Source organism: Scaptodrosophila lebanonensis, unplaced genomic scaffold (genome assembly GCF_003285725.1).
Source record: "Scaptodrosophila lebanonensis strain 11010-0011.00,11010-0021.00 unplaced genomic scaffold, SlebRS2 tig00000061-arrow-pilon, whole genome shotgun sequence".
NCBI lineage: Eukaryota > Metazoa > Arthropoda > Insecta > Diptera > Drosophilidae > Scaptodrosophila > Scaptodrosophila lebanonensis.
In genome coordinates this window covers 4,700,177-4,726,575 of record NW_022060554.1, presented here as the reverse complement: position 1 = coordinate 4,726,575, position 26,399 = coordinate 4,700,177, and the positions used below count along the sequence as shown (strand labels likewise).

The following is a 26,399-nucleotide window of genomic DNA, read 5'->3' as shown; positions in this document are numbered from 1 at the left end:
TAATATTTGCCTACCGCGTTGAAACAACTGCCAAGTTTCACATTCTAGAGTTCAGATGCTTGTGGGCTTCCTCTCTAGAGTGGCGCTCATGTTTGCATTAAAAGTCACGTGCCGGGAATAAAATGAACGCACAGATTTTTTTTGTCTGATACTGTCGCTCTTAATGCTTTTTATTCTCATTTGCTGTTCAATGAAATTCAAAAATCGAAATGCATAGAGCTGTGACAAAACGGACGGAGGCGGAGATGGAGTCATGGGTAGGGGCATCTCATCAATGGGCAGGCAGCACATTAATTAAGGCACAAAAGCTTATGTACAACATGTGAGGGTATGTGTGTGACGCTGGCAGCGCAGCTGACACTTTCGGGTCGATGCTTCGGGTGCCATCGTCTTCGGTCTAGAGACGCCCGCGTCTGCCGAAGAGCTCGCTGCTAACGCTGATGCTGACGTTGACGCTGTCGTCACTGCCTGCTGCGCGCTGCTCGGTTTTCTTTGCTTTGCCAACGACTCGGGCATTTTGTGTTTGCACGTCAACGCAGACGGAAGCACGAAGCCTTGCACCAATCTATAATACACTTCCGCCTTGCATACAATAGCAACAAAAATAACAATAAACAATAACGCGCGCGGTTTTCGAAGTGCGGGTGTGTGTGTGCGTGTGTGACAGTGTTCTTCCTAAATTCCTAAATAAGCGTTAAATCCAAACTTACAGCATCAAATGTGTTAGCCAAAGAAACTGCAATAAAGCTATTGAAGGTAAAAAGTGCGACGAATTAATTGCCCCCACCAAGCCAAACCCGCAGATGCTACAGGTGGCAATTTGGGCCAACGCTGTGTTCCAACGCTCCTACTCATGTGTACGAGTATGCTAATTGTGGTGGGGAACGCAAGTTCGCAGAAATGCGGCACAAAGTTTAATTGCTCAAAGCTGAAGCAGGCCAGGCAGCTGAGGGGGCGTGTGGCAGCCCCCTAAAAGCAAGCAATTAGCAAATCTAACAATTCCGAGAATCGATTTACCACTGCAGCCAAATTAATTGGCTCACCCCTGCATAAAAAGCGAGCCGGCGACAGCTTAAGGCACAAAAACGCAAATTGGGGATTTCGCAATGGGGGCGACAGCCGAAAATAATTTGTTGCTTCTTCAACTGAAGCAATACGACAAAAAGTATGAAAATAGGAATGAGGCAGTGAAGATGTCAGAAAGCGCCACCGAAAGTGGACAATGGTTTGTGTGTGTCAAAGGTTTGACAAGCTTTAATTGAACGGACAGAGTTGGTAGCAGGACGTGGATGCATGTGATTCTCTCAAGCAGTGAGGGGCAAAGCTAACGTGAAAACGAGTGACAGTGAAGTGGCAATATGGTCATAGATTCTGTAGGCTGTTTTTTCTCACAGCTGCCTATGCCGCATAAGCACAGTCCTATGTGGGCGATGGATATGTGAAGAAAAAGAGTTGAAACAAATGACAAAGAGCAGCCGGAGGTGCAAAGAGGAGTCAAGTTCGTCTAGATTTTTTTTGTACATTCATTTTGAATACGAGCAGAATTGTTGCCATTTGACTCAATAATTCAAGAATTCAAACAGCATTGCAATTGAAAAGAAAGGAACCCCTTTGGAGTATAGTTGGAATCAATGGAATGCTTACAAATTAGCTCCTTCTTATAAATACATTACTGTTTCAATTAGTTGAAAATTAATTTTACATGCAAAAAAATATATGTATATACTATTAAATCATCAGCGTCAATATTTGACATTTGGATTTTTTTTTAGAAATTCCTCGCTACTTTTGAAGAAACAGTATCTATTGAAAAATTTTAAAGAAACATTATCTATTGAAAAACTTGCGGCTTGGAGGAAAAACTCTTACCGAAATAAACAGTTTTCTTTACTTTTCGCAACGTCCTTTTCAACTGGGAATACGATATACATATGTACATAGCTATGGATTTAAAGGCTTAGGAAATGAGATGAAGAAACTTTGGTTTCACTGTATCTCGAAGTCACCCTGCTTGCTTCATGTCTGATCATAAGTATTCTGTGCATGAATACTGTACAAAAATACAAAAATCATAAGAAATTCTAAAAATCAACTGAAGTTATCGATGCGAATTAAAATGCGACGGCAAGTCGATTGCGCAACTCAATCTCCGCCGTCATCACCTCCAGCAATGCTCCTGTTCCTCCTCCTGCTCCTGTTGCAGGAGCTTCAAGCGGAGATCGCGCGTACATCGGTCGGTGGAAATCGTCTAATCGCTACCGAGTCCTCCTCTCCCTCAGCACGTTGCGCCCAACACCAGCACAAGTATCGTAATATGGTGCGGACCATAGACGATGTGGAGGACTTGGATCTGGATGTGCCCGTGCACATCGCACTGGATCAGCGGCAGAAGAAACGGTGAGTGTAGATACATATAGTAATATATATCATCTAACTAATATTCCTAAGTGCCTCGGCGAATGTGGCGCCGGCATCAGACACAAATCAAATTATGGCCAAACAAACAAGCAACACAAGACCAACTAAAGAAAAAACAACAACAATAACAACAGACCAGACAAAAAGTTAGAACCAAAAAAAGTGTTCCGCCAGAAACAAAAATAATTTATAACCACGACGTGTGGTAGCCAAACAAATCGAATCAAAATAAAAGAAAAGCAAAAAATAGCTAGCTAAAGATTTTTACACTGGCCATAAATATGAGTGTAGGTCTAGGCAAGGCATGTGTGTGTGTGTTCATGTGTTCCCGTTCCCTCATTTTGTTGGCCACACAGCTGCTGCTGCCAAATGGCAAGTGCCTTGGGCCTGGGTTCGGGTTTACGCTTGGGTCGTTGCCGCACATGGCGTATGAGAAACTTTTTATCCTCCTCATTTTCGGCGGGTCAGGAATAGTCGTCACGTTTTCGCCGCCGCCAAGGCTGAAGCAGGCGACAATGGAGGCAGGAGGCAACGGGCAGGAGGCAGTCGGCAGCAGGCTGACGCAGGCATTTTGTTTTAATATATATTTGTGCTTGTCACCGCGCCTTGGATTTCCATGTCGCGCGCGTCTCCGATGAACGTGCGAACTGTTTTCTTGTTCTTTCCTTAGGTTTTGTTTTTTGTACTTTTTGGGGCCGCCTAAACGACGTCGTTGCCTCTCATATAACTTTGATAATTCTCGCGCGGCATAAAATAGCAAATGTTTTGCACGTTTGCTTTGGTTTGTTCGCTTGTCCAGTATGTCCAGCCTGTCCAGCCTGTCCACGGTCCATGTCCATTCAAATTAATGTGCCACACACTTGATTTTTATTGTCCGGCAGCCAGTGGGGCAAACGCGCGAGCGCGCGCCTCTTTTTCGCTCCCTACCCCTCATTGCCCCTCCTCCCAGCCGACAAGCGGTTGGCCGGCCTGCTCCAATTGCGCCAACACAGCTCCGATTGCGAGCGGTGTGTACGTGATGTTCGTGTCAAGTTGAGACCTTGCATGTGGCATATGTAGCGTGTGAATGAGGGGCAAAGGAGCCGGCCAGTGCTAGCCAGTCCGTCAGTTAGCTAGCTAGTGACTTAGTCCAGTCAATTTATGGCGCGTGCAGTCATTAAGAATTTTGCCAGAATCAACAGAACACGGTGGCTATTGGCAAGCAGCGGCAAACAGCGGCAAGTAGTGAGAGGCCTATGTCCTGTCGATTCGACCCCTTCATATTTTGCGCAAACAAATCATAAATATTAATTTTACGACCTAATTCGACATACGCAATACGTTCCTCCAACTGGATTGCTTCACTCTTTTAATTTTACATTTGCGATTTTCGATTTGCAATTTTCGTTGCCTGGTACTTGGCTCAGTGGTTTGGTGGCAAACGCTCCAGCGACCACCTGTATGTGCATTATATGTTGGCAGCGGCCCGAAAACGCAAACAAACCACAAAATGTTGTTAATGTGCCTCCACCACAGTCATCCGCCGCCCGCCTGCACGGCTTTTTATGGACGACGTGCTTGGCAGGCTCAGAGAACGGCGAGTTGTAAACAACTTTTATTGCTTGCCTGCCCATTCGCCTTGTTTTTCATACTTTTAGTTAGCTGTATTTTATATTTTGTTCACTTTTTATGGCGTGAAACTATTTATTTGTAAGCATATCAAAGGAGCTACTGCAACGGCAACAACAACAGCAACAACAATTGCCATAAAATGTGCTGCATAATTCGCCACAACTGCGCAGCACCGAGATGTTGGACAGACCTTGCATCCCATACCCATGCCAATAGTCATCGCCGTCGTCACACTCAGAGCCAGAGTCACAATCACTTAGGCAGCCTTTTTGCGTCGAAAATTGTTCGTATGATTTGTATTTTTAGAAGTGGAAAATACAAAAATAAATGCAATACGCACAGACACATGGGCGTCAGCGTCAGTCTGTTGTTAGTCAGCCGAAGACGGCGTATTCTTGGTCAGAGAGCAGCGATGCCGACGGACAGTTAAAGACACAGCCATAGTTCAATAGTCTACAATTTCACCAAAATGCAAATCGGACTGACACACACACATACACACACATCCGCACTCTCAGATATGGGAGCGTAAGAGCGTTTGTGCCCATTTTGTGAGTGCTGCCGAGTACTTAAGTATGTAGTGTGTACACGTATGCATGTATAGTACATTTGTATGTGTGTATATCGCACATGAATACTATATGGTTTGTTTAAAACGGATAATACGCATTTCTTCACTCACAGCTGCTTTGCGTCTTTAGTAAACAAATGAGCCAGGAGCTCAACACGTGCTAACTTCTCTCTTTTCCATCCCTCTCACTGCTTGTCCCTTTGTCTTTTTCGGCCCAGCTCTCGTCCTCTCTCTCTCTCCTTCTCTATACCACCCATGACTGATGCACATGTTTCATTAAAAGCTTCTGTCAAGTGCCAGCTACTGATAATGTGATACAAGCTTCACCATCAGCATTTGTAAGCCGACACTCTCTTTGAAGATCGTGGCGCATGTTTCCTGCTTGTAACTCAGTTGAGTAAGTTTTAATGAGTTGATTTGTGTATGGAATCATCAGTAGGGTTGAAAATGGATTGCAGATTCTTTTCAATTGTTCAAAAATGGTATGCTTGTATTATGATTTTCTTTTTTCTTTTCTTTTTTGCATTCAGTGCCGAAATGTGCCTTATCGTGAGAAAGTAGCAAACAGATAAATATATATGAGAGCATCTCTATTCTACTATATACCAAGTGTGTCAATAATAGAAGTATGTAAAACGTAATAACGTAATCTTTGGGTAAAACAGTACATTATGCTGAATTTGTGAATATGGATCTCGTTATGAATGTTTTCATTATTGATTGGGGCAAAAAACAGTGGCATATGTACATATGTATGTACAGTACGCTCGAAAATTCTTTTTGCGAAAACCAACATATATTTTTAAGAAAGTTTTATGTTTAATCATGTTTCGGTTTCACTCCATTTCATATTTCTTTGTTTTATGTTAGATATGATACCCATATGGTAGCCCAATTTATTGTGGCTGAGTTGAAAGTACTTTTGTGCTCTTTTCTTTTATTTGGCTATATTTAAGAATCTTTATTTCTATTCTTTTGCTAACAATAAGTAAATATGCTACTTATAACAATATCTTGCGAGTTTTGCGTATCTGTGCAGGAAAAGTTTCATTCAGAGCTGATTGTCAATTTGCAGAGAAACCACGTAGACAATGTGAAGAACGAAGGCGGTGTGCGGTACGCCGTGGGAGTTGGGAGTCGGGTGGCTGGGGAGCTAGGGTGCTGAAGTCAGTGAGTCAGGCATTGTCCTACGAACCGCGGCATGTGTTGCCAACAGGCGGGCGGCTCCATTGCCGGCTGGTGGCATGGTGGCATGGTGGCTGCTCGCCTCATGGGTTGCTTGCTTGTTTTTGCCGTCGCTTTTGATAGTTGTAAAAATAGAACGTTGTCTCTGATTTTAAGTATTTCGCGTGAAAACTACCAGACGGGACCAGACAGACTTGGCGTGCCAGTAGACACTGACAACAACACCGACGACGGCGACGACGGCAACGATGGCAACGACGACGACGAAGACGAGGAGGATAGCGTTGGCGACTCTTTGGGGTGCGTGCATCGTCATTGCCAGAGATGCCGCCAACGCCGCCGCCTTCAATTGCAAATTTATGTGAATTGAGTCAATTTTTATCGCAGCAAGTGCAGTTAGTTAGTAAGTTATTTGGTCGGATGGTTGTTTGGTTAGTTAGCTTGTTTGTCAGCTGCTGCTTATCTATAAAACTTTGCGGCGCTTGAGCGGCGTAAAGCGTATGGAGGCCGGAGCCACATGCATTTGTCGCGTGTACTTGCGCTTCTGACGTCGCAGATTGCGGTGTTGGCGTCTCAGCTGTCTCAGTTGCCGAGATCTCCTTCGGCCGCACCAGAGCTCGACAAGGAATGTGAGCGAGGCACCCCAAACGCCCACAATGAGGATACCAAAAGGACCTTTCAGGTGTTCGGTGGTCAACACAATGACGTTGTCTGTGAACTCTGGTCGCATCTTGGCAATTCGATTCAGGTACGTGTTATTGTAACGAAAGTCTGCATCAATCTTCTGAAAAATGCCTACGTCTCGCATAAAGCGTATAATGGTATTCATCTCAAAGATGAAGGGAAAGCCCGCCTTCATGATCATCTGTATGGGACTGGAGAATACGTTGTAGGAAAAGGCGTATATGTCGTCCGCAAAGATATTCTGCATTATGTACATCCGATTGCTAAGTATACAGCGCTCGCCGTTCTTCACGGCTAACAGATTCTCGGTGAGCGGAATAAAGGCGGACGTAGTATTGTAGGCGTCGAAGATCCACATGTCGTTCTCATTTTCGAACCAATCGCGACTTTCCTCACGACCTCCAAAGGGAATACCGGCCTCCATAGCTTCCTCAAGCTTATCCAGCTGATGCAAATAACCAGGATCCTGAAAGGTTTCTATCATCTTCGATGTATAAGTGGCTCCTATGTTCAACCCATACAAAGTTAGAGCCATAAAAAAGAGGCGGGTTGACTCACAAAGCGGACGCTCGTAGACAGCGACGCTAATGGATACAGCCAAAGCGTTGATAGCCGTTAGGCTTAGCTGCTGGTAGTACTGTGGCTCAGGTAACACCTGAACCAGAAAGTACCAACTCAACCAGCTGATTAACAGAGTTCCGAACAAGCAAAGCCAAGTCCCCAGTGAAAATATGGCCACCATGGCTTGCCAAGCAGGTCGGTGCTCGGCCAGCCTAATGTACCAAGTATATGCATCCTGCAAGTAGCAGTCGGAGCCCCAGAAGAAATCAGCCACGTCATTGTCGGGGTAAAAGCCGCCTATTATAAAATCGCATTCCCCGTCGGTAAGCTTTCCTAGGAGTCCACTCCAATTGCCAGAACCAGAATCTATGTCGCCGCGGGCCTCTCGTGTGCAGCTTTGATTGATCTACAAAGGGAATAATAATTAGATATTGAACATTACACACAGAAAATGGCTTAGTCATATTGTTTGATTAGCAAACAGGTACAATTCAAAACAAAAAATATTCATATAATAGAGTGAAATTCTATTTTTTCTATTTCGAAAAAAAAAATGTCTAAAAATATATATAGCATGGCGGAAATTTTGAAAAACTTTTTCTGTCTGTCGTACTATAAATTGCTGTTGGCATTTATCAAACTAGAAAGAGACTGCAATTAAATTGATGAAGAATTATTTCTATAATGTCGGGTAATATTATACATTCATTTTTTTATTTATTAAGGCACATATTCAAATAAAGCAAGTAAAAATAAGAACATTCAGAACAGACTGAAATTTATTACTTATATCCCTAAAAGGACAACCTCGAACAAGGTGTTTTAGTATTGATACATCAATTTCAATAATCACATGAAACTAGTTATAGCATTCCACCCATTCTGAACGGAGTATGCAAATTTAGAATTGTTGACAAATAGGATTTTTTTGATGATTTTGTTTTTAGAGTGCATGATTCGGTTCTCTGTCATCTTTTGGTAAAACAGTTAAATAAACATGTCAATAGGTTTACATTCCCCTCTCACTTTATAAAGTTTATAGTAACGCTTACTCTAAACCAATCCTATAATAATCAAACGAATTTTCAATTCATATTGTTGATGATTTTTTTAATGCATTGCAAAATTAATTTCAACAAGTAAAAAAGCTAAAGTCGGGTGTCCCGACTTTGAAATACTCTTTACATATGTTTACAATAATTATAGAAAATAAAAAAAATTAAGAAAATAAAAAAAAATTCAATGATCGAATTTACCTTTCTTGGTATTCGAACTCACGTAAAGGGTATATAATTGCTCATATACAAAGCAATTGCGTCTGTGTGAGTGTATGTATGCCTATGCGCATCAATTCGTGTCTGTGTAAGCATTTTCGCAGTCAACCAAACAGCAACATCAACAACAGCCGCGGGCAGCGCTTGAGCAGCGCTGCAGCAGCAAATATATTTATGGCTATAACTTATTTTTAAATCGGTCTATCATAGTAAAACTTGGCATACGGACACATAATTACTAACTGGGGGTATTTGCAAAATTTTAGTTCGAAATTCCAAGAATTACGGGAGTTAGAGAAAATCGCATTTGCGGGGGACATTTTCTGCGTATTCACACAAGGCATCTTGGACTAAAATTTGGTGTGCCTAGGTCTTATAGTCTCCGAGATATAAGCGATTATACGAATGGAAAATCGGGAAAACCCCCAATCAAAAAAATAAAACAAACTCGTATAGAATACACACATAACGCATCTTTGTGGAAAATTTGGTGTCTCTATCTCTTATAGTCTCTGAGATCCAGGTGTTCATACGGACGGACAGACAGACAGGGCTAGATCGACTCGTCTTGTCACGCTGATCAAGAATATATATACTTTGTGGGGTCTGCCATGCCTCCTTCTGCCTGTTACATTTTTCAGCTCCCGCAAACCTAATATACTCTTGTATATTTCATGTACAGAGTATAAAAAGTTATTGTGAGATACATAGACTTTAAAAAGCAGATGATGCGATGTTTTCATTTTCATTATTTCATTTGATTTTACCCGCAGAAGAGAAACGAATTTAACTCGATAAAATAATTTAATTTGTTAAAAATGAAACTGAAGTTTGAAAACGGAAATGTGTTGAAATGTGAAATTCATATTTTATTGGAATATTTCATGAAAACGCACCTGGAACTGTAGTCGATTCCGCATAAATCCGAGTATGCGCATTTCTAAGCCTAAAACGCAATCGGCCTCCACAAAAGGCGCCGCTATAGTCGCACAAACATCGAAGGTGCAGTTCTTTGGACTGAATCCGGATATGTAATCGGTCATGGCTGCTTGAACCGACTGCGCATCTGGGAACAGCTTGCCGTTGAGACATTGTCCAACACTCTGGACGTTCAAAATTCGGCAGTCCACATTGCTGTAGTAGTCGTTCACCAATAAATTGTACTCGGTGGCCGAGGTGGCAAAGATCAGCGCCACCCGATGCACATAGAAGTTCTGCATAAGATCATTGAAAATTTGGGTGGCCACACTCAGCGGCTTGTGGTGAAACTTGGCGGAGTTGAAAAGTACAAGGAATCGGGCACCTGGATTCCAGGAGCGCATCTGACTAATGTAGTTATCCATTAGGTTGTGCAGGCGCGTCACGCTGTCCACCACAATCACATAGTTGTCGCTCAACAGAATCTCGCCTGCGTTCAGAAGAGTCATTTTGTAGTTCCGATCGGATACCACTCGTAGCTGGAAGATCTCATCCCTGGTTGCGTTCGCTGCAGTCGCAGCCTCGTTGATCACTTTGCTATAGCCGTAAAGAATTTGGTCAGCCGGCGCGGACATGTTGTAGACATTGGCCAGCAGTAGATTGTACGCTCGGGTGAGACGCTCGACCGGCTTGCGATGAAAGAAAATCTGTGCGAACTGATGAAGACATTCGACGCCCACTTGCCAGGTGTGAGGCCCCAGCTCGCTTTCCGGTAACATGTAAATGACCGTGTTGGCCGATTCATTGGACGGATTAACGATGGCCCAAATGCACAGCGGCAATGAAAACAAAACGATTGGCCACATTGTGTGCCATGCCGCGCTGCTAGAGCAACTGATGTTGAGGTGGCAACATGAGGGATAGTCCTCATGCTAATTATCGAGTTGTGCACTCTACACTGGCTAGTGCTCAGATGTGTTGCTTCACATGAGGAGGCCATTTGTAATACTCTTGTTGTGCTACAGAAATGTAAATATAAAGTACACGTATATGTTATGAAAAGATATTGGATACTTATATATAAGTTAAGTCTAACGTAAGATTGATTAGTGTTTGAAAATTATCAAAATACCGTTTAGTAAACTATCTGTCAAAGGGCACCATACAAAGTTTTATACTGATTTATTAGTTAGGTTGTGCCGCAGAATTAGAAGCGAACCTGTATGTTGTGTACGGCAGTCGTTCTCGTCTACTTTTGATTGAAAATAGCCTAAACAAATGTCAGTAATCAGTAATTATACCCTGTACCCGTAGGGTAAAAAGGGTATATTAGGTTTGTGCAAAGTATGTAACATACAGAAGGAAGCATCTCCGACCCCATAAAGTATATATATTCTTGATCAGCATGACGAGAGAAATCGATATAGACATGTCCGTCCGTCTGTCCGTCCGTCTGGATGAACGCGAGGATCTCAGAAACTATAAAAGCTAGAATAACCAAAGTTGGCATCCAGCTTCTCCTAGGTCCGAGTAAGGACGAGTTTATTTTATTTTTTTTAATTTTGCCCCCCTTCCCCCGCTACAGAATTTCGTCAATAGCGTCACATTTCAAATGCTACATAAACCAAACTTTGCACACATAATTTATATTTAATTGTCTACTGTTGTATAAAATTTTATTCAATTCGGTCAATTCTAAGAAAAGTTATTAGCGAAACAAATTCTCCCCAGTACAACCCCCCCAAACTGCAGCAACAAGTTCGCTCTTCTTCTTCCTCTTTTTGCTGCTACTATGGGCGCATATAACTCAGTGACGGAAGTTTACCTGGGTACAGGGTATTACACTGTCGGGCTTGCTCGACTGTAGCGTTCTCTCTTGTTTTTATTTTATTTTTATATTTTATTTTTAAAAATGTATACGCCTTCCTGATTTGCTTCAGCGCTCCTAACAGGACATTGTATTAGAGCATTAAACTTGCGATTAGAATGTAGTTCACATGTCCGAATCGGGTTTGCTTGCATTATGTAATTGCGGCTCGTGTCATCATCAGTCAACAAACAGGCAACAGCAACAACAAAAACAGCTGTATTGGCATCATGCAAGGCTTGAATTAAGCCAAATATTTGCAAAGTCGTTGCGGCGCCAAAACTGAACTGCAAATGGCCGCCAACAATGAAATGCATTAAAACACTCAATCAAACAGGCGGGGGGCGTTGGCAGGCATTGCTGCAGTTGTCCAACAAACACGCAAACATACATAATACACTCAAAAAGTTGAAGGCGTTGAGTCCTTGGGACGCTTGAGAAGCGTGAGGGCGAGGCAAATGCCTTTCTCCGGAAGTAGAGGCTCATAAAACTTTGAGCCGGGGGTCGGCAAATGGCGAGCAGACAAGAAACGCCAGCCAACTCAATGAGTCATCTGACGCAATGGCGCTGGCGGCACTTCTTGTTTGACTGAGGAGCCCCTACCTCCCTCCCTCCCTCATTCTTAACTTGTTTGCTCTTAGTTACGAGTTCGGGTACATTGATGCTTGAAAGGGACAAACATTTGTGTGGCCAAGACATTACCAAATAGGGATCGTAAAAATAAATATAATTCCGGTTACAAAACAAAACGCCTCCGGTTACTCCAGAGAACCCAAGCGGCAGTTATTCGACAACACTTGGCACAAAGCGCTTAGACTCATTTTTGTATAGTCTGTATTTTAAATGTGTGTATGTATGTGTGTGTGTATGTGCATGCAACAAAGTTGCAACGCCGAAAGCGCTGAGTCATTTGCTCAGTAGACGCCGACGGTAAAAGCGGTCAAAACAAATTGCGATTTATATGTTTTTTTTTTTTTTGGTGTCAAGATTTTTGGCAAAGGGCGTCGACTGCTACTCCCTCATGCAACCTTTTCTCACTTCTTTTTTTTTTCTCCCCTCCCTTTTTTCTCCACAGATTTGTGCTGCAATTAAACAAGTCAACGCCGCTGACAATTCAATTCTCGGAGCACGTGGCTCGCAAAATGTACTACAACCAGACAGGTAAGTCGGTTGGGGTCGGACGAGGAGCAAGACCAGCAACTAAACTTTGTCCTCACTAACACAGCCAACATCTTGAAGCCGGCAGCGGCGATGGCTGCAGGAGCTGCTGCTAAGCCTGGGCTCGGATCTGCAGCTGCAACTAGAGGTGGAGAGCGGGCTTCTTTGCATAGCTTGGTGTTGCCCTGTGCCTTGCGCGGCCAATACGATTTATTTGTGCAGGCCCGTCAGCGCGGATCGCTCAAGATTGAAGCGCATGCCTCGCATCCTCATCAGAGTTGGCCACTACTCAATCGGACACATCGCATTAGTATTAAGACTCAGAACCGCGTGCGAAAGCGGCAGCTTATTGTCAAATGGCAACACAGGTGAGTTGAAGAGGACAAATGCTTTCTGTTGTTGTTGAAGAAGGGTGTGTTTCAAACAAACAGAACTTTTCCGATATAAGGCAACCAAATTTCTATCGATCAATGTGTACCAGTAGGGGTACTGAACTATACCGGCTACTACACCTAGCTGCCCGGGTCTTTCCCAGATACCATATTGTTGGCGTGAAGCTAAGCAAAGCTAAAGATTGACCGCAGTCAGTCATAGTATTTTGTTTCTTAACATTATTTCATTATTTTACTAAAATTTCGCTCAAAATTTGAGATATAGCGATCAAGTGCATAACTTTTTATCTTGCTATATTTATCGTGGGAATAGGATATCTTGCAAAGAATTTGTTGAGCTGAAAGCCTGGTGACATAACCAAATATCTCCAAAAGCGTCGCTTTCGAAAAATTTACTTGAATCTGTCTGCAGAAATACTTTGATAATTGTTGATAATCTTGTATTCGGCATAGCATGGTATTTTGTACTAGTATATATAAAAAGTGAGCATTCAAAGCTTCGGTATAAAGAATCGATCATACCGTTTCATTGTGAATAGGATAATTAGGGGTGCTTCTCGGTAACCTAAAGAAACACTGTAATTTTTCGTTTTCGGTATATGACTGTCAATTGCTTTTATTAAGTCCGAAAATTTTAGCTTCAAGTCTGCATAGAAGTTGAAGTTCCGAGCTTTCGCACTAGATATTTAAACTCTTTAACTATAAATAGCGGCTTCACATATAAATGCCAACTTTCGTTTATTAGACGACCTCTTTCTTCACGACGAGTGTTGATCATCTTCTGCAACTGTCGAGGCGTTTCTCTCAAGATCATCTGCGTTCATTAAGGCCTTGTTGGTGGCATGACTAAAAATTAGACATTCAGGAAGGACACTTGTGATGTTATCGATATATAGAGAGAAGAAGGGCTGAATTCTTGAAGATCCTCCTAGTTGCTGAAGTTCAACTTAAGCCTAATCAAGTTTATAATACAGTATGAGCATATACATATGTACAGTATGTTAAGTAAGAGCATGTGGGACGTATTTCGAACACGCTTTATTTTTAAACAACTTTTTGCAGATAATCCTAATAATTGTGCTCAGGAGCAATTGCATTAATACTGATTCTATTCTATTCACAGCCAGAGTCAATAATCCCTTGGCATCTGCGAGGCATGATTTCCACTAAATTTTCAGCATATTCGATTGGAAGCGACTTCCTAATTTTTCGAATTTCACGGAAAGTTGCTAAAGAATTAATAGTCGTTTTCCCTGAAGCCTTTGCTTTATAAATATTCAAGCCTTTTCAATTGGAATGCCATCCGGGCACTGTACTAATAAAAAATTGCGTGTTTTGGCTTACTGACGGATTGGTTATAAATGCACAGGCCAAACGACATAGGCTAGGAAGCTAATATTTGGAGACAAGCTTCCTTTCACAAAGTGTGTAGCTGCGAACTAATTTTTAAAATTTAAGCTCCAAAGCGGGAACACAGATTCCATCATTTTCCTAAAAAAAAATCTGAGTTTTACAACCGAATACCCTCAATCTTAATTATATTACTATAGGAAAGAATACCGAATGAAATTCATATCAAGTTTTAGGAAAAAAATAAATCAATGTGTGCATATGTACAAGTATGTGTGTGTGCGTGTTAACAAGTTGTGAAGTTGCATAAGTTGACCAAATAAAATATTATACACTATAGTAGTAAACAAGAAAGGAATGCTAAAGTCGAGCAGGCTCAAGTCTTCAATACCCTGTACCACCCCACAAAAAAAAAATTGTATTAAAAATGTTTTATTAGTTTAATTAATTAATTTAATTAAATATCAAATATTCCATACATACATTTACATCAGAATCGTGTCTATGCGTGTTTGTGTACTTGTACATATGTATGTGTGCATTACATAATTATGTCAAAGCAGCAACAAATACAGTTTGTGCTTGGTTATATGGCTATAACTTTCTTTCTAATCAACCTATCATAATGAAACTTAGTATACAGATATATCATCATTAACTGAACAAAATCTGAATACCAAGTTTGGTTATTCTAGCTCTTATAGTTTCTGAGATCCTTGTGTTCATACAGACAGACGGACAGACAGACGGACATGGCTATATCGACTCGGCTTGTCATTTTGATCAAGAATATATATACTTTGTGGGGTCTGCCAGTTTTTTCAGTTTTTTTGAAAGTGAGATAATTAGGTCCATGATGTGCTTATTCCAACGTAATTCCAAGCATTTTTAATATATTTACTGTTGGAATAACAATGTTGTTTGATGAGATTTGACTTTGGCATTGGTGCTTGTTACAGATATGTATAGAGTATTCAGAGTTTCACCCCAGTCTAGAATATTTTGGAATAAATTGTCTAAGCTTTTCATGGAATTTTTCTTTTTATTGAAACTTATAATTAATTGAAAATCGTCTGAGTAGCTGCAAAAGGTTATGTCTTTTTGAACATCAATGATTTTGCAAAGCTTGTGGTATACTATTATCGATCGGGACAGAGCCTACTTTAATAATGTTTTTTCTATTAGTTATGAAGTTTTTAATGTATTCTGTTATTTTTGGGTCGACTTGCCATTCAATAAGTTACTCTGTTATTGCATGAACTCCAATTCGGTCGAACGCCTTGGAGAAATCGAGGGAGACGATTGAAGTACAGGTTGCGCCATCTTTTATGTCGGTATGTAAATATTGAATAACTTTGTCATTAGTGAACCGATTGATTTGAGTAGACCAGAGTTGAAAACCTCAGTTCAAGAAATTGTACAGAACCAAATTAAATAAAAATATCTCATTATTGAAAATCAGTTGTTTATTTTCAAAGATATTCAATGTTTACATACCGACATAAAAGATGGCGCACCCTGTATGTGGGTGTGTGTGTGTGTATGTATACTTAGTTGTCCCCAACTGTTTGATATTTTGTATTGTTTGTTCTGCCTGCATTTGTAAAATGCATATTTTGAAAATCCTTGAACGCAAAGTTGTAGATTTAGTTACGTAGATTACAGTCCCCAAATTTGAAATCGATCGGAAAAAATTTATAACACAAACTTTTCATTTGAAAAGGTGAATAAATATTAAAACCCCAATAATTCAAGCTCCACCACAAATTTTGAAAGTATTCAGTTTTGTTTGTATTCTTTTATAGATTATAAAAATCAAATTTAAAGTTGATCGGTGCAGAAATGCAGAATTTTCAAACAAACTTTGGAGCTCGTTTCCCCCCTTTGGAGCTAGAATTTTCCAAAATTCCTTCTTAGTGGGCACCTTCACTATGATAGTATCCTTGAGCCCAAATTTCAGCTTCATAGCTCTTGCCGTTTGGGCTGTGGGCTGTTGACGCGGTTTCCTTTTGTGCCCCATTTTTTAAAAGGAAAACTCCCATATTTCAGTCCCCAAAAAAAAAACAAGTATACAGTGTTTCTTGGAATTGTTCTGAGAGTATACAAACTAAGTTTGAAGTTAATCAGATGAAAACTGTAGATTTTTCATACAAACGTTGGAGCCTGTTTTCCCCCCTTTGGAGCTTGAGTTTTCTTAGTGGGCACCTAGACTATGAAAGGATATTTGAGTCCAAATTTCAGCTTCCCAGCCTTTACCGTTTGGGCTGTGCGTTGATCACCAATCAGTCAGTCAGTCAGGACAAACTGTTTTATATATATAGATGTGTGCAAAGTTTGGTTTAGGTAGCATTTGAAATGTGGACGCTATTGACGAAATTCTGTAGCGGAGGAAGGGGGGGACAATTCCAAAAAATAAAATAAACTCGTCCTTTCTCGGACCTGGATGCCAACTTTGGTTATTCCAGCTTTTATAGTTTCTGAGATCCTCGCGTTCATCCAGACGGACGGACAGACGGACGGACAGACGGACGGACATGTCTAGATCGATTTCATACTGATCAAGAATATATATACTTTATGGGGTCGGAGATGCTTCCTTCTGTATGTTACATACTTTGCACAAACCTAATATACCCTTTTTACCCTACGGGTACAGGGTATAATAAAAAGCTTTAAGAAAGAGAATGCTCAGTTCAGACATGTACTCAAGACCGCCAAAAGATTATCAACTGCCGAATTTACTGCATAAATGAATCGCAATACACCTACATCTAAAATTTGGACAAATATTCGTGTTCTTCATGGTCTCAATCGTATTAAATCCATACATGCAATCACAGATCCATTCTCCAACCAAAATACCACCGACCGCAACCAAATTGCAAACCTCTTAGCCCAATTTTGGGCCGGCTCTGCCAAAGATAGTAACTTCTCACACAGATTCAATTTACACAAAACCAACACTTTAACAATATTTTTCATTCCAAAATACCACAACAATACAAAACCAGCTTAGTCATCCCAGTTAACAAACCCAATTCCGACTAAACACAACCCGACTCATACCGCTCCATATCTCTCAATCAATGCCTCTCTAAAGTATTGGACAAAATTATTGCAAATTATCGCCTGTGGTGGTTCGTTCACCACAACAACTTTTTATGGCAAAATCAATTTGGCTTTAAAAAACACAAATCTGTAGCTGATTTTCTGCTCTATGCAGATCATCTAATTACTGGATCACTTAAAGCAAAAAACATATGTATAAATATATATATATAAATATATAGTATTATTAGTACTTACAATTATACGTTTATTTACTATATGATACAAGGTGCGTTCCAAAGTAAACAGGACTTTTTGAATCCAACAACCCCTGGTGGCGCTATCTATATGTCGACTGGTGCGTTAGAATCTGCTATCTTTATCGATTGTCCAGTGAGAATTTCTTGACATTTCATCGATTGGAAGTGAAGTTATTGCGTTTTAAGTGTCAGTATGTTTGTGTTATCGGTGCGAAAATGAGCTTCGAACAAAGAGCCAACATTAAATTTTGTTTTAAAATTGGTAAAACATTATGTCCTAGCTCTCGAATCGTACCAAAGTAATTTGCTGTTTGGGAAATGAACTCTTCATAAACTTTAGAGAAAGTCGGATGAGAAATATATATTCCAGGACATAATGTTTTACCAATTTTAAAACAAAATTTAATGTTGGCTCTTTGTTCGAAGCTCATTTTCGCACCGATAACACAAACATACTGACACTTAAAACGCAATAACTTCACTTCCAATCGATGAAATGTCAAGAAATTCTCACTGGACAATCGATAAAGATAGCAGATTCTAACGCACCAGTCGACATATACTTGTAGATAGCGCCAACAGGGGTAGTTGGATTCAAAAAGTCCTGTTTACTTTGGAACGCACCTTGTATCATATAGTAAATAAACGTATAATTGTAAGTACTAATAATACTGAGCCAGCAAAGACGGGTAAGACTTGCTAGTGCACTTATATAACAATTATGTTCTTCCCGATTTATTCTTATTTTGACCGATTAGCCATATATCGATATTATTCTGGAGCATACTATTGACAGACAATTCTTCAGCCATGACTGATTTTTCCAATTGTCTACAACGACATTTCTTTTGCAGCAAATTGGATTACCATGCCATGCATTACTGTCTGGTAGTGGTCAGCAATCCGGGTCAACGTGTAGGAGCCGGAAATGCTCCTTTATTTGCTAACTTTTGTGAGGCAGCTTACGCCTACGCTCTCCAGCAGAAACAAAAATCAACAATGCACTGTGCAAGCAATCTGGTGGATCTTGTGTGGGCACGCCAGGCAGACCGTGCTCGTCGTCTAGATGAGCGGCAGAGTCTGCATATCGTTTGTACGGGCTCACGCACCAACCTGCTGTTGCGTGGACTGCAACCTAATACCAGCTATCGGTTGGATGTCTACGGGGTGCATCAGCGCCGGCAGAATCTTACCTTCCATCTGGCCCACACTATGGTACACTTTAATAGGACGCATCCCATAGCGCTGCGGCCGCAGTCACTCTCACAGCTCAAGATCGGGGGAATGCATGGTGTGCAAGTTTATAGTTATAAGGTGCCGCCAGGCACCAGCTATGTAAGGTACTTGCTCCTACCCTGCTCGGGGAGTGAGATCAAAGTGAAGATGCTGCGCCAGCGTCGACTTGTTCACGAAGTGGACAACATCTATAGACCCACCTACATCAAGCTGGAGAGCGTACAGCCGGGCGAACGTTATCTAATGCGGTTTGAGCCAAGCAATGTAGACGAGGAGTTACGGGCGCAGAAAGTACGCGTAAGTATAGCAACAAACTATGTACACACCTGGACAGATTAATTGGTGTGAGAATTTTTTTTCACGAGGCAAGCTTTTTTAACTCGGTACATGAAATGTACTAGAGTATATTAGGTTCGTTATAGCCTGTAAATGAAATGTACAAGAGTAAATTAGGTTTTCGCAAGCTAAAAAATGTAACACACAGAAGGAGGCGTGGCAGGCCCCACAAAGTACTATATATACAAGTATATTCTTGATCAGGGTGACAAGCCGAGTCGATTTAGCCATGTCCGTCCGTCCGTCTGTATGAGCACCTGGGTCTCAGAGACTATAAGAGATAGAGACACTAAATTCCCCCCCCCCCCCACCCCTGGGGGGAAATGGGATTTTCCCGATTTTCGATTAGTATAATCGCCTATATCTCAGAGACAATAAGAGCTATGGACACAAAATTTTAGTCCCAAATGACTTATGTGAATGAATGTGAATGAAAATGTGTACTTTGGAATTTCCCTCCCTCCCCCCTCTCACCAGCAATCACTGATTTTCCATAACTCTCGTATTTCTTGGAATTTTGAAAATATCTCAAGCTAGTGTTTCACAAGTTTCATAATGATAGGGCGATTTAACAGGAAATTACAGCCATATATGTATTTATTACCAAGCAGTGCCAGCAGCTGTTGTTGTTGTTACTGCTTTGCACAGGAACACGAGACATATACAGACACACACGAACACGCGTAGACACGCATAATTATTCTACACATATGTATGTACAGAGTATTTCAAAGTCGGAGCGCACTTAGTACCCTGAACATCCGGCATTATTCTTAATGATCTTGCCGATTCCTGCAGACATAAAGGATACCAACTTCTGAGAAATCTTTACAGGAACGTTGTACCAAACTTTTTGAATATTTTCCCATAACCTACAAATTTATTGCTAGATCAATGGGATGGTCTTAAAATTTCGTAAAGAATGCTCTCCAGCCAGACAAATTCATCGAAATACAGGGAGCACCAAGAAAAACTTCACTAGTGACCGCGAACCGCATCGTTACATTAGCTGACCGCGAACTGTTCATGTCTTTCAGAAAGATTTCAAATTACGAACAATTAGAGCACGAAAAGTAAGCGCAAATCTATCCGGTAGGACTGCTCGCAAAGTTCTCCTGCATTAAACTGCAAAATTGAGGATGAGGTTAAACTTTGCATCCATTCATAAAACCCGATGCGGACCACAGTTATTACTGATTACTCTGAGTATAATAAGAGCTAACAAAATGCCATCGCACTTACTCGTAAAAAAAGTAGACCAGCATTATTAACATAGAAGCCTGATTTTACGGCTAGGGACGGTAAAATATTAAAATATGTACTATATGTTCGGAACAGACAAATATAACTAAAACTCTCCGATATTGAACGATTTCCAGCTGATATGAACTGTTTCTATTCCATAGTTGGCAGTGAGTAGCAGCGGACAGTTTCGGGACTTGCCAGAGCTTCCCCAAAATATCACGGTGTACGACGTGCGCACGCGGTGCACGAGCAGCGTCATCGCCTGGCACGGATCACCGGATCAGCGTACACTAAGGTAGGTCTACTTCGTGTGGCAAGCTGATGGTCAACCTCGAAAAACTGTTCCTTTTCTTTCAGCTACTGTATCATCGTGCTTAATCTGCCGCAGCGCAATAGGAGCTTTGTGGATTACTCCAACTATTGCATGGACTTCGGTGCTCAGAGGGTGCAGAATCTAAGCGATTTCCAGTATATGAAATGTCGCGGAAAACAGCAGAAGTGAGTGTCGGGGCGTTCCATTAATAAATTAGTTCTTTCAATCTCTCATCTCTTTATTCTCAATACGCAGCACGAGTGACCAACTAGAAACGGAAACCATACTCAGCCTCACGCCAGGCGCCAGCTATCTGATCTATGTCACCGCAAATCTGAGTATAGGGAAGCCCCTTCCCTACCAAACGCTCACCGTCCACATGGCCAGTCAGTGCGCGAGTATCGTGGATGCCAGCTACGACTCCCTCGAACAGCTGGCGTATTACTAGGCGTATGCGCGTTGCAACTTAAACTACTCCGTCGTCTTAAAGCTACCTATAACAGAACTAATCCAATACCACTACATACTAAACATACTATATATATATATATATATATATATATATATATATATATATATATATATATATATTATGTATTATATATATATATATATATATATATATATATATATATATATATATATATATATATATATATATATATATATATATATATATATATATATAATACATAATACATAATACATGCAGATTGTGGCGGATATGCGCTAAGCAAAAAAGACTATAGCTATTTAAAATATTGCTAGATACACACATACACGTACGAGAATAAAGCGAGCGTAACTGTTGCATATGCATTTGTGTGTGCTGGTGTGTGACTGCGACTGTAGATGTGTGTGTGTGTGTGAGTGTGTATGTGTGTGTGAGTGTAAGTGCGAGAAGGGGTTAGAGTGTGTGTGGGTTATGCTTTCCAACAAATTCCAGGTAATTGTCGTGCGTACTTCTTAAGCTAGCTTTTAGTGTTTTGTATAAATGATTTACACTTCTTATTGTCAACGATTACTTATTTTTGTGTGTTCATTGTTTAAATTTGTATGAGTAAGGCATAGATGTAATTTGTTTTATTCACGCAAGGCTTTTGCTGTTAAGTTTAACAAAGTTTATTTGTAATCTTTCATTAACTCCTAATTTAGCTTAGCATATACAAACATACATACATATATACAAAACTATATATCTAGACATGTGCATGAGCAGCGAGGCGGGTTGTATTTTTTGATGCCACTTACGCAAAAAGATCGACAATAACTTTAACAAATGTGCTATAATATTGTAGCAAAAGAGCAGATAAAAAATAAGCGCTAAAATTAAATGCTCAAAATATTGATCTAGTACTTTAAGCATATGGCAAAAAATGCTAAATTAAATGGATTACATAAAACTTGTGATGTTTCATTCGAGCCATTTTGAAATCGGACCTATCGAGCTAAGAATTAAACTCATAAAACCCGGTTTGTTTTTGGAAAAATGAATATTTCATAGAAAGGTATTGCAGCCGTGACATCCCAATTAAAATTAACTTGGCTGTACCCAATATTTCTATGGCAAGCAAGTCTCGGTACTAAGGTTGATTTCTGCAGCTATAATTCCTATTTGAAGTAAACTTGCTCTGCGTGTAAAAAAGCCAAGTCTCAATACCACCAAGCTTGGTGTATCCAATATAAAAACGTTGTAAATACTAAATTACTAAATAAGAATTGAATGCAAGAGCTGTGCGCGGCCAATTCTTTAAATTCCACTTATCTACTTCATAATTTTAAATAATTTTCAGTGGTTATACCAAGAAGGCAATGGCAGCTTAGCTTGAATAACTAATAGTTTTGACATTATTGAGAACGAAAGCGTAGAATCCATTGGCAATTGCGTGGCAAGCGTTTAACGCAAAGAGACACTTGTTCCCATAATATGTTACATGTATGGTAATGTGCATGTTCACATCATCGCTCATACTTTTATCAGACATTTGATAACAATAATGTCGTCCATGGTATTTCGAATACGTAACTAAACGTCAACAAACGAATGAAAAATCGTACGATAAGCTATCCAGGCACGAAAATTGATTAAATAAAACAGTCGAAGTCCGACTCTTATATACCCTGTACGCGGATCAAGGTTAAGTAGAATCTAATATGGATTTTTTTATTGCAGCTCTAACTAAAAATACAGGATATTAATAATATATAACTCTATGTTTTTATGTGCCGGAATTATATGTAACGGAATTACGAAAAAAACGCAATAGCTATAAATTGGTATAAATAGGCTCAATTTTTAAAACGACTTGAAAGAGTGTTGATTGGTGGAGGAGGGGGGGGGATGAATATAGTATAGATAGCAAGCCCTTGCTCTACAAGTAATACTCGTCTTGTTAAGCTGATCAAGTATATACATAATTAGCGGGGTGTTGCAAAAACCGATCGATTTCGTAAAGCCTTTCACTTTTCCAGTATAGTGTATAAAAAATGAACGATGGACAATTCAACTGCCACTTTGGGTTTCGATTTTAGTCAAGCGTGGAAGCTCGCAAGGAAAGGCGGTCAAAATCATAGTATACTTTTAGGCTTGTCACGAAATGGCATTATTCCAATGGACACTGGCACAACTGTACGAGAAGTGGGTCGCTGGCATTGCCGAGATCCACGACTATGTACAACAGAGTCCGAGTATACTCATCACAGACCTAAGTCAGATTAGCGCGAACAGGCGGAAAATTCTCATGGGTATTGTTGGGGCTCTCTGTCTGATCGCTTGCATCGGTAACCTGAGTACTCTGTATGTGAATTCCCGACGTAAGCTGCGTCCACTCTTTCGATTTTGTCTGATATCGTTGGCATGCAGTGATCTGTTATCGGCGCTCTTCTCATCCGTGGCATACATGGCGCAGTTCACTGCCCAGTACCTGGAAGTGTGGGTGAGTTTAAAATACGAGTATGTATGCACATATGACAAATAGCTTATATTTATATACGGGTTTGTGCGAGTATATCGTCGAGGAAGTATACTTTGCAGGAAATAAAAAAAAAAAGTACGAGAGTATGGACTAAAATATTAAACATACAATTTTTAAAAATCTTTCACGTTTTCTCCCCGATTGTGATTCCACGAAAGTCGTTGATTATCAAATTCCTTATTTATTAAGGTCGTTAACAAATAATATCGGAACCTTTGTTTATGTTTAAAATTCCAGGTCAAATGTATCTTAATAATTGATAAATGACTATGGTCCTTCTAAATACTTTTTAACAGAAATACACTTTCAAGTACTAATCATTTGATCATTAGATTGTTATGAGGCATTTAAAAAAATTTGTGCTAAATTTCCTTGGACATCTTTCAAAAAAAGTTAAAGTTCCGCTTAAATATTGTACCGGTTGTTGGTGAATAAAATTACTTTGAGCAGCGCAAGTTCGGCTATGCTTTTAAGAAATATCGTCCAATTATTTAACTGGGTATACGTAAGAAACAGCATCCTGTTCAGTGTCAGAACTGGGCCATATTGAAATGGGACCATTCGGGAAGCGCCATCTTTCAAATGGAAAAACAATCATCAAAATCGGTTCAACCAGTCGAAAGTTCTGAGTTAACAATCAAAAATACAGTCGAATTGAGAACATCCTCCTTTACAAAACCTAACCAAACTCTCATCAAAGTTCACTTGAAGTAAATTGATTTCAATAATAAAGAATCATCGAAATCGGTTATTCGTCCATTTGTCACGCACAAACATACTTGATGCACATTTACGACTTATACGGTTTTCGTATGTATGGCACTGTCAGAACTGGACCAAATTGGAAATGGAAAAAGAATCATCCGGACCGATTCGGATGTGCTGAGGTAACAAACAGAAAAAAAAAACATTCATTGATAACCTCCTTTTTTTAAATCGGTTAATAAACAGTGAAATTATGATTCAATAATTAATATCATATTCAGTTTCTTATTGTAGTTTGTAATTATATTGCAGACTTTGGGTCATGTGATGTGCAAATTTATGCCTTTTGCTACAACCGCTGCCATTTTGGCAAGCAGCCTAACATTGGTGGCCATTGCGCTGGATCGCTACATGGTCATCCTGCGTGCAATGCAGAATCTGTGTCAACGCTTGAGCTTCTGTGCCGCCTCCATGGCTGCCATTTGGTTGACCTCCATTGGTACTGCAGTACCGCTCGCTAGGATTTATGCACTGGAGGAGGTCCAGGTGCAGCAGTTGGATAATAACTCCTCGAAAAAGTGGGACCAGAAGGATCAGGAGCTTAGTGTATTGGAAACGGTTAACATGTGCTTATCAGAAGATGTAAGTTAAGCCCATCAACTATGAGGCACTCATTGACAAATGTTTTGCGGTTGCCTTATCTTAAAACATAGTCAAATAGTTATACCCGTGTACTCGTTCGTCGATAACAATTATCATTTTGCTCATTTACGCACAGCACGATGTCGGACTCTATTACGTCATATTGTTCGGCATCATATTCTTGCCCTGCATTGTGGGCTTTATCTGGCTGAATGCGATAATAGCGCGTCAGCTGTGGCTGCGACGACATCAGCAGCAGCGGATACAACAGGATCAGCAGCATCAACATCTCAAATGCCGAATGCACAAGGCGCCCTTGGATATGTCGCCTGGCTTACTGATGGGTCTCCTTCTGCCCTGTACCATGATGACTGCACTAAGTGTAGCCTTGCCTGTCGATGTGACCACGTTGCCCAGCACATGGGCTACTAAAGCCACACCCCCTACACAGACACCGGCAGCGGCTGCGCGGGAGTCACGTCATCGCCAGATGGTGCTTGTCGTGGTCCTTATGATGGCGGTGTTTATTTGCTTGCGCCTGCCCGCTTGGATATTTTTGATAATGCGTCTCTACGGCTCCTTTTCCACGCCCGTGGATTGGTTGCTGTACTTCAGCTTCGGCGTCCTTAACCTGACTAGCTGCGCGTTGAATCCCCTCTTCTATACCTATCTGTTACAGACCATTCGCTATATGTCGCTACTGAAGGAGAAGCTGGGGTACATATTTTGCTGTCGCTGCTGGAAGCAACTTCCACCAGTTGACGACCAGCAGGCAACGAGGAGCAGCAACTGCTGTGGAGTGCTCCAGTTCACGTGGCACTGTCAGCGACGAGATGAGCCTACATTGGAAACAGGAGCTAGCAATTTAGGTCCACCACATCAACTGTATGATTATGAGCGGAACGAGAGACCCCGGGTCACGTCGTTTGAATCTGCCACATAGATGGAGAGAATTTGTATAATAACTTTCTTAGAATTGACCGAATTGAATAAAATTAAACAACAGTAGATAATTATAAATAAATGATGGGTGCAAAGTTTGGTTTAGGTAGCATTCGAAATGTGGACGCTATTGACAAAATTCTATGACGGGAGAAGGGGGAGAAAATTAAAAAAAAATAAAAATAAACTCGTCCTTTCTCGGATCTAGGAGAATCTGGCTACCAACTTTGGTTATTCTAGCTTTTATAGTTTCTGAGATCCTTGCGTTCATCCAGACGGACGGTGAGACGGACGGACGGACATGTCTAGATCGATTTCTCTCGTCATGCTGATTCAGAATATATGTATACACTATATGGGGTCGGAGATGCTTCCTTCTGCATGTTACATACTTTGCACAAACCTAATATACCCTTTTTACCCTACGGGTACAGGGTATAAAAAGTCGTTGATCATATGCATAATGAATAGTGCTAAAGGTAAAATTGATCCAATTTTTTTTTTAATTTTCTAAATTTTTTTTATTTCTATAATTATTTTACAGAGTATTCAAAGTATTTCATAGTCGGGATACCCGACTTTAGCTTTTTTACTTGTTTAAATATATACATACTCGTATTACCAATCCATAGCTGTTGCCGGAATATCACTAATATTTTTAATAGCGTAGGTGTTACAATCATTGAATTTATTTTACCTAGAATTTGT

At 40.5% G+C, this 26,399-nt stretch overlaps 3 protein-coding genes across 3 annotated transcripts; 2 read left to right on the top strand and 1 right to left on the bottom strand.

The window, feature by feature from the left end:
- Window positions 1-2,023: 2,023 nt before the first annotated feature.
- On the top strand, window positions 2,024-20,936 carry LOC115624711. Its single transcript, XM_030519533.1, has 7 exons — window positions 2,024-2,397; window positions 12,165-12,250; window positions 12,315-12,615; window positions 18,152-18,830; window positions 20,276-20,409; window positions 20,472-20,612; window positions 20,683-20,936. Exons 1-7 carry the CDS (start codon window positions 2,105-2,107, stop codon window positions 20,873-20,875), a joined length of 1,827 nt encoding a protein of 608 aa, XP_030375393.1. The 5' UTR covers window positions 2,024-2,104; the 3' UTR covers window positions 20,876-20,936.
- On the bottom strand, window positions 6,249-10,088 carry LOC115624841. Its single transcript, XM_030519685.1, has 2 exons — window positions 9,201-10,088; window positions 6,249-7,436 (listed from the first exon to the last, which is right to left on the bottom strand). Exons 1-2 carry the CDS (start codon window positions 10,086-10,088, stop codon window positions 6,249-6,251), a joined length of 2,076 nt encoding a protein of 691 aa, XP_030375545.1.
- A 2,088-nt stretch (window positions 20,937-23,024) lies between the features above and the next one.
- LOC115624859 (neuropeptide Y receptor type 4) lies at window positions 23,025-25,692 on the top strand. The gene is made up of 3 exons (XM_030519704.1): window positions 23,025-23,363; window positions 24,420-24,749; window positions 24,886-25,692. Exons 1-3 carry the CDS (start codon window positions 23,025-23,027, stop codon window positions 25,690-25,692), a joined length of 1,476 nt encoding a protein of 491 aa, XP_030375564.1.
- Window positions 25,693-26,399: the final 707 nt, after the last annotated feature.

What these genes read in the sequence shown, in the direction of transcription:
- LOC115624711 (XM_030519533.1), top strand. Translation starts at nt 2,105, where the DNA reads ATGCGAATTAAAATGCGACGGCAAGTCGATTGCGCAACTCAATCTCCG. An exon ending in GATCAGCGGCAGAAGAAACG is followed by an intron (nt 2,398 to 12,164) that starts GTGAGTGTAGAT and finishes TTTTCTCCACAG; the next exon opens with ATTTGTGCTGCAATTAAACA. An exon ending in AATGTACTACAACCAGACAG is followed by an intron (nt 12,251 to 12,314) that starts GTAAGTCGGTTG and finishes TCACTAACACAG; the next exon opens with CCAACATCTTGAAGCCGGCA.
- LOC115624841 (XM_030519685.1), bottom strand. Translation starts at nt 10,088, where the DNA reads ATGTGGCCAATCGTTTTGTTTTCATTGCCGCTGTGCATTTGGGCCATC. An exon ending in GGAATCGACTACAGTTCCAG is followed by an intron (nt 7,437 to 9,200) that starts GTGCGTTTTCAT and finishes TTCCCTTTGTAG; the next exon opens with ATCAATCAAAGCTGCACACG.
- LOC115624859 (XM_030519704.1), top strand. Translation starts at nt 23,025, where the DNA reads ATGGCATTATTCCAATGGACACTGGCACAACTGTACGAGAAGTGGGTC. An exon ending in CCCAGTACCTGGAAGTGTGG is followed by an intron (nt 23,364 to 24,419) that starts GTGAGTTTAAAA and finishes ATTATATTGCAG; the next exon opens with ACTTTGGGTCATGTGATGTG. An exon ending in ACATGTGCTTATCAGAAGAT is followed by an intron (nt 24,750 to 24,885) that starts GTAAGTTAAGCC and finishes ATTTACGCACAG; the next exon opens with CACGATGTCGGACTCTATTA.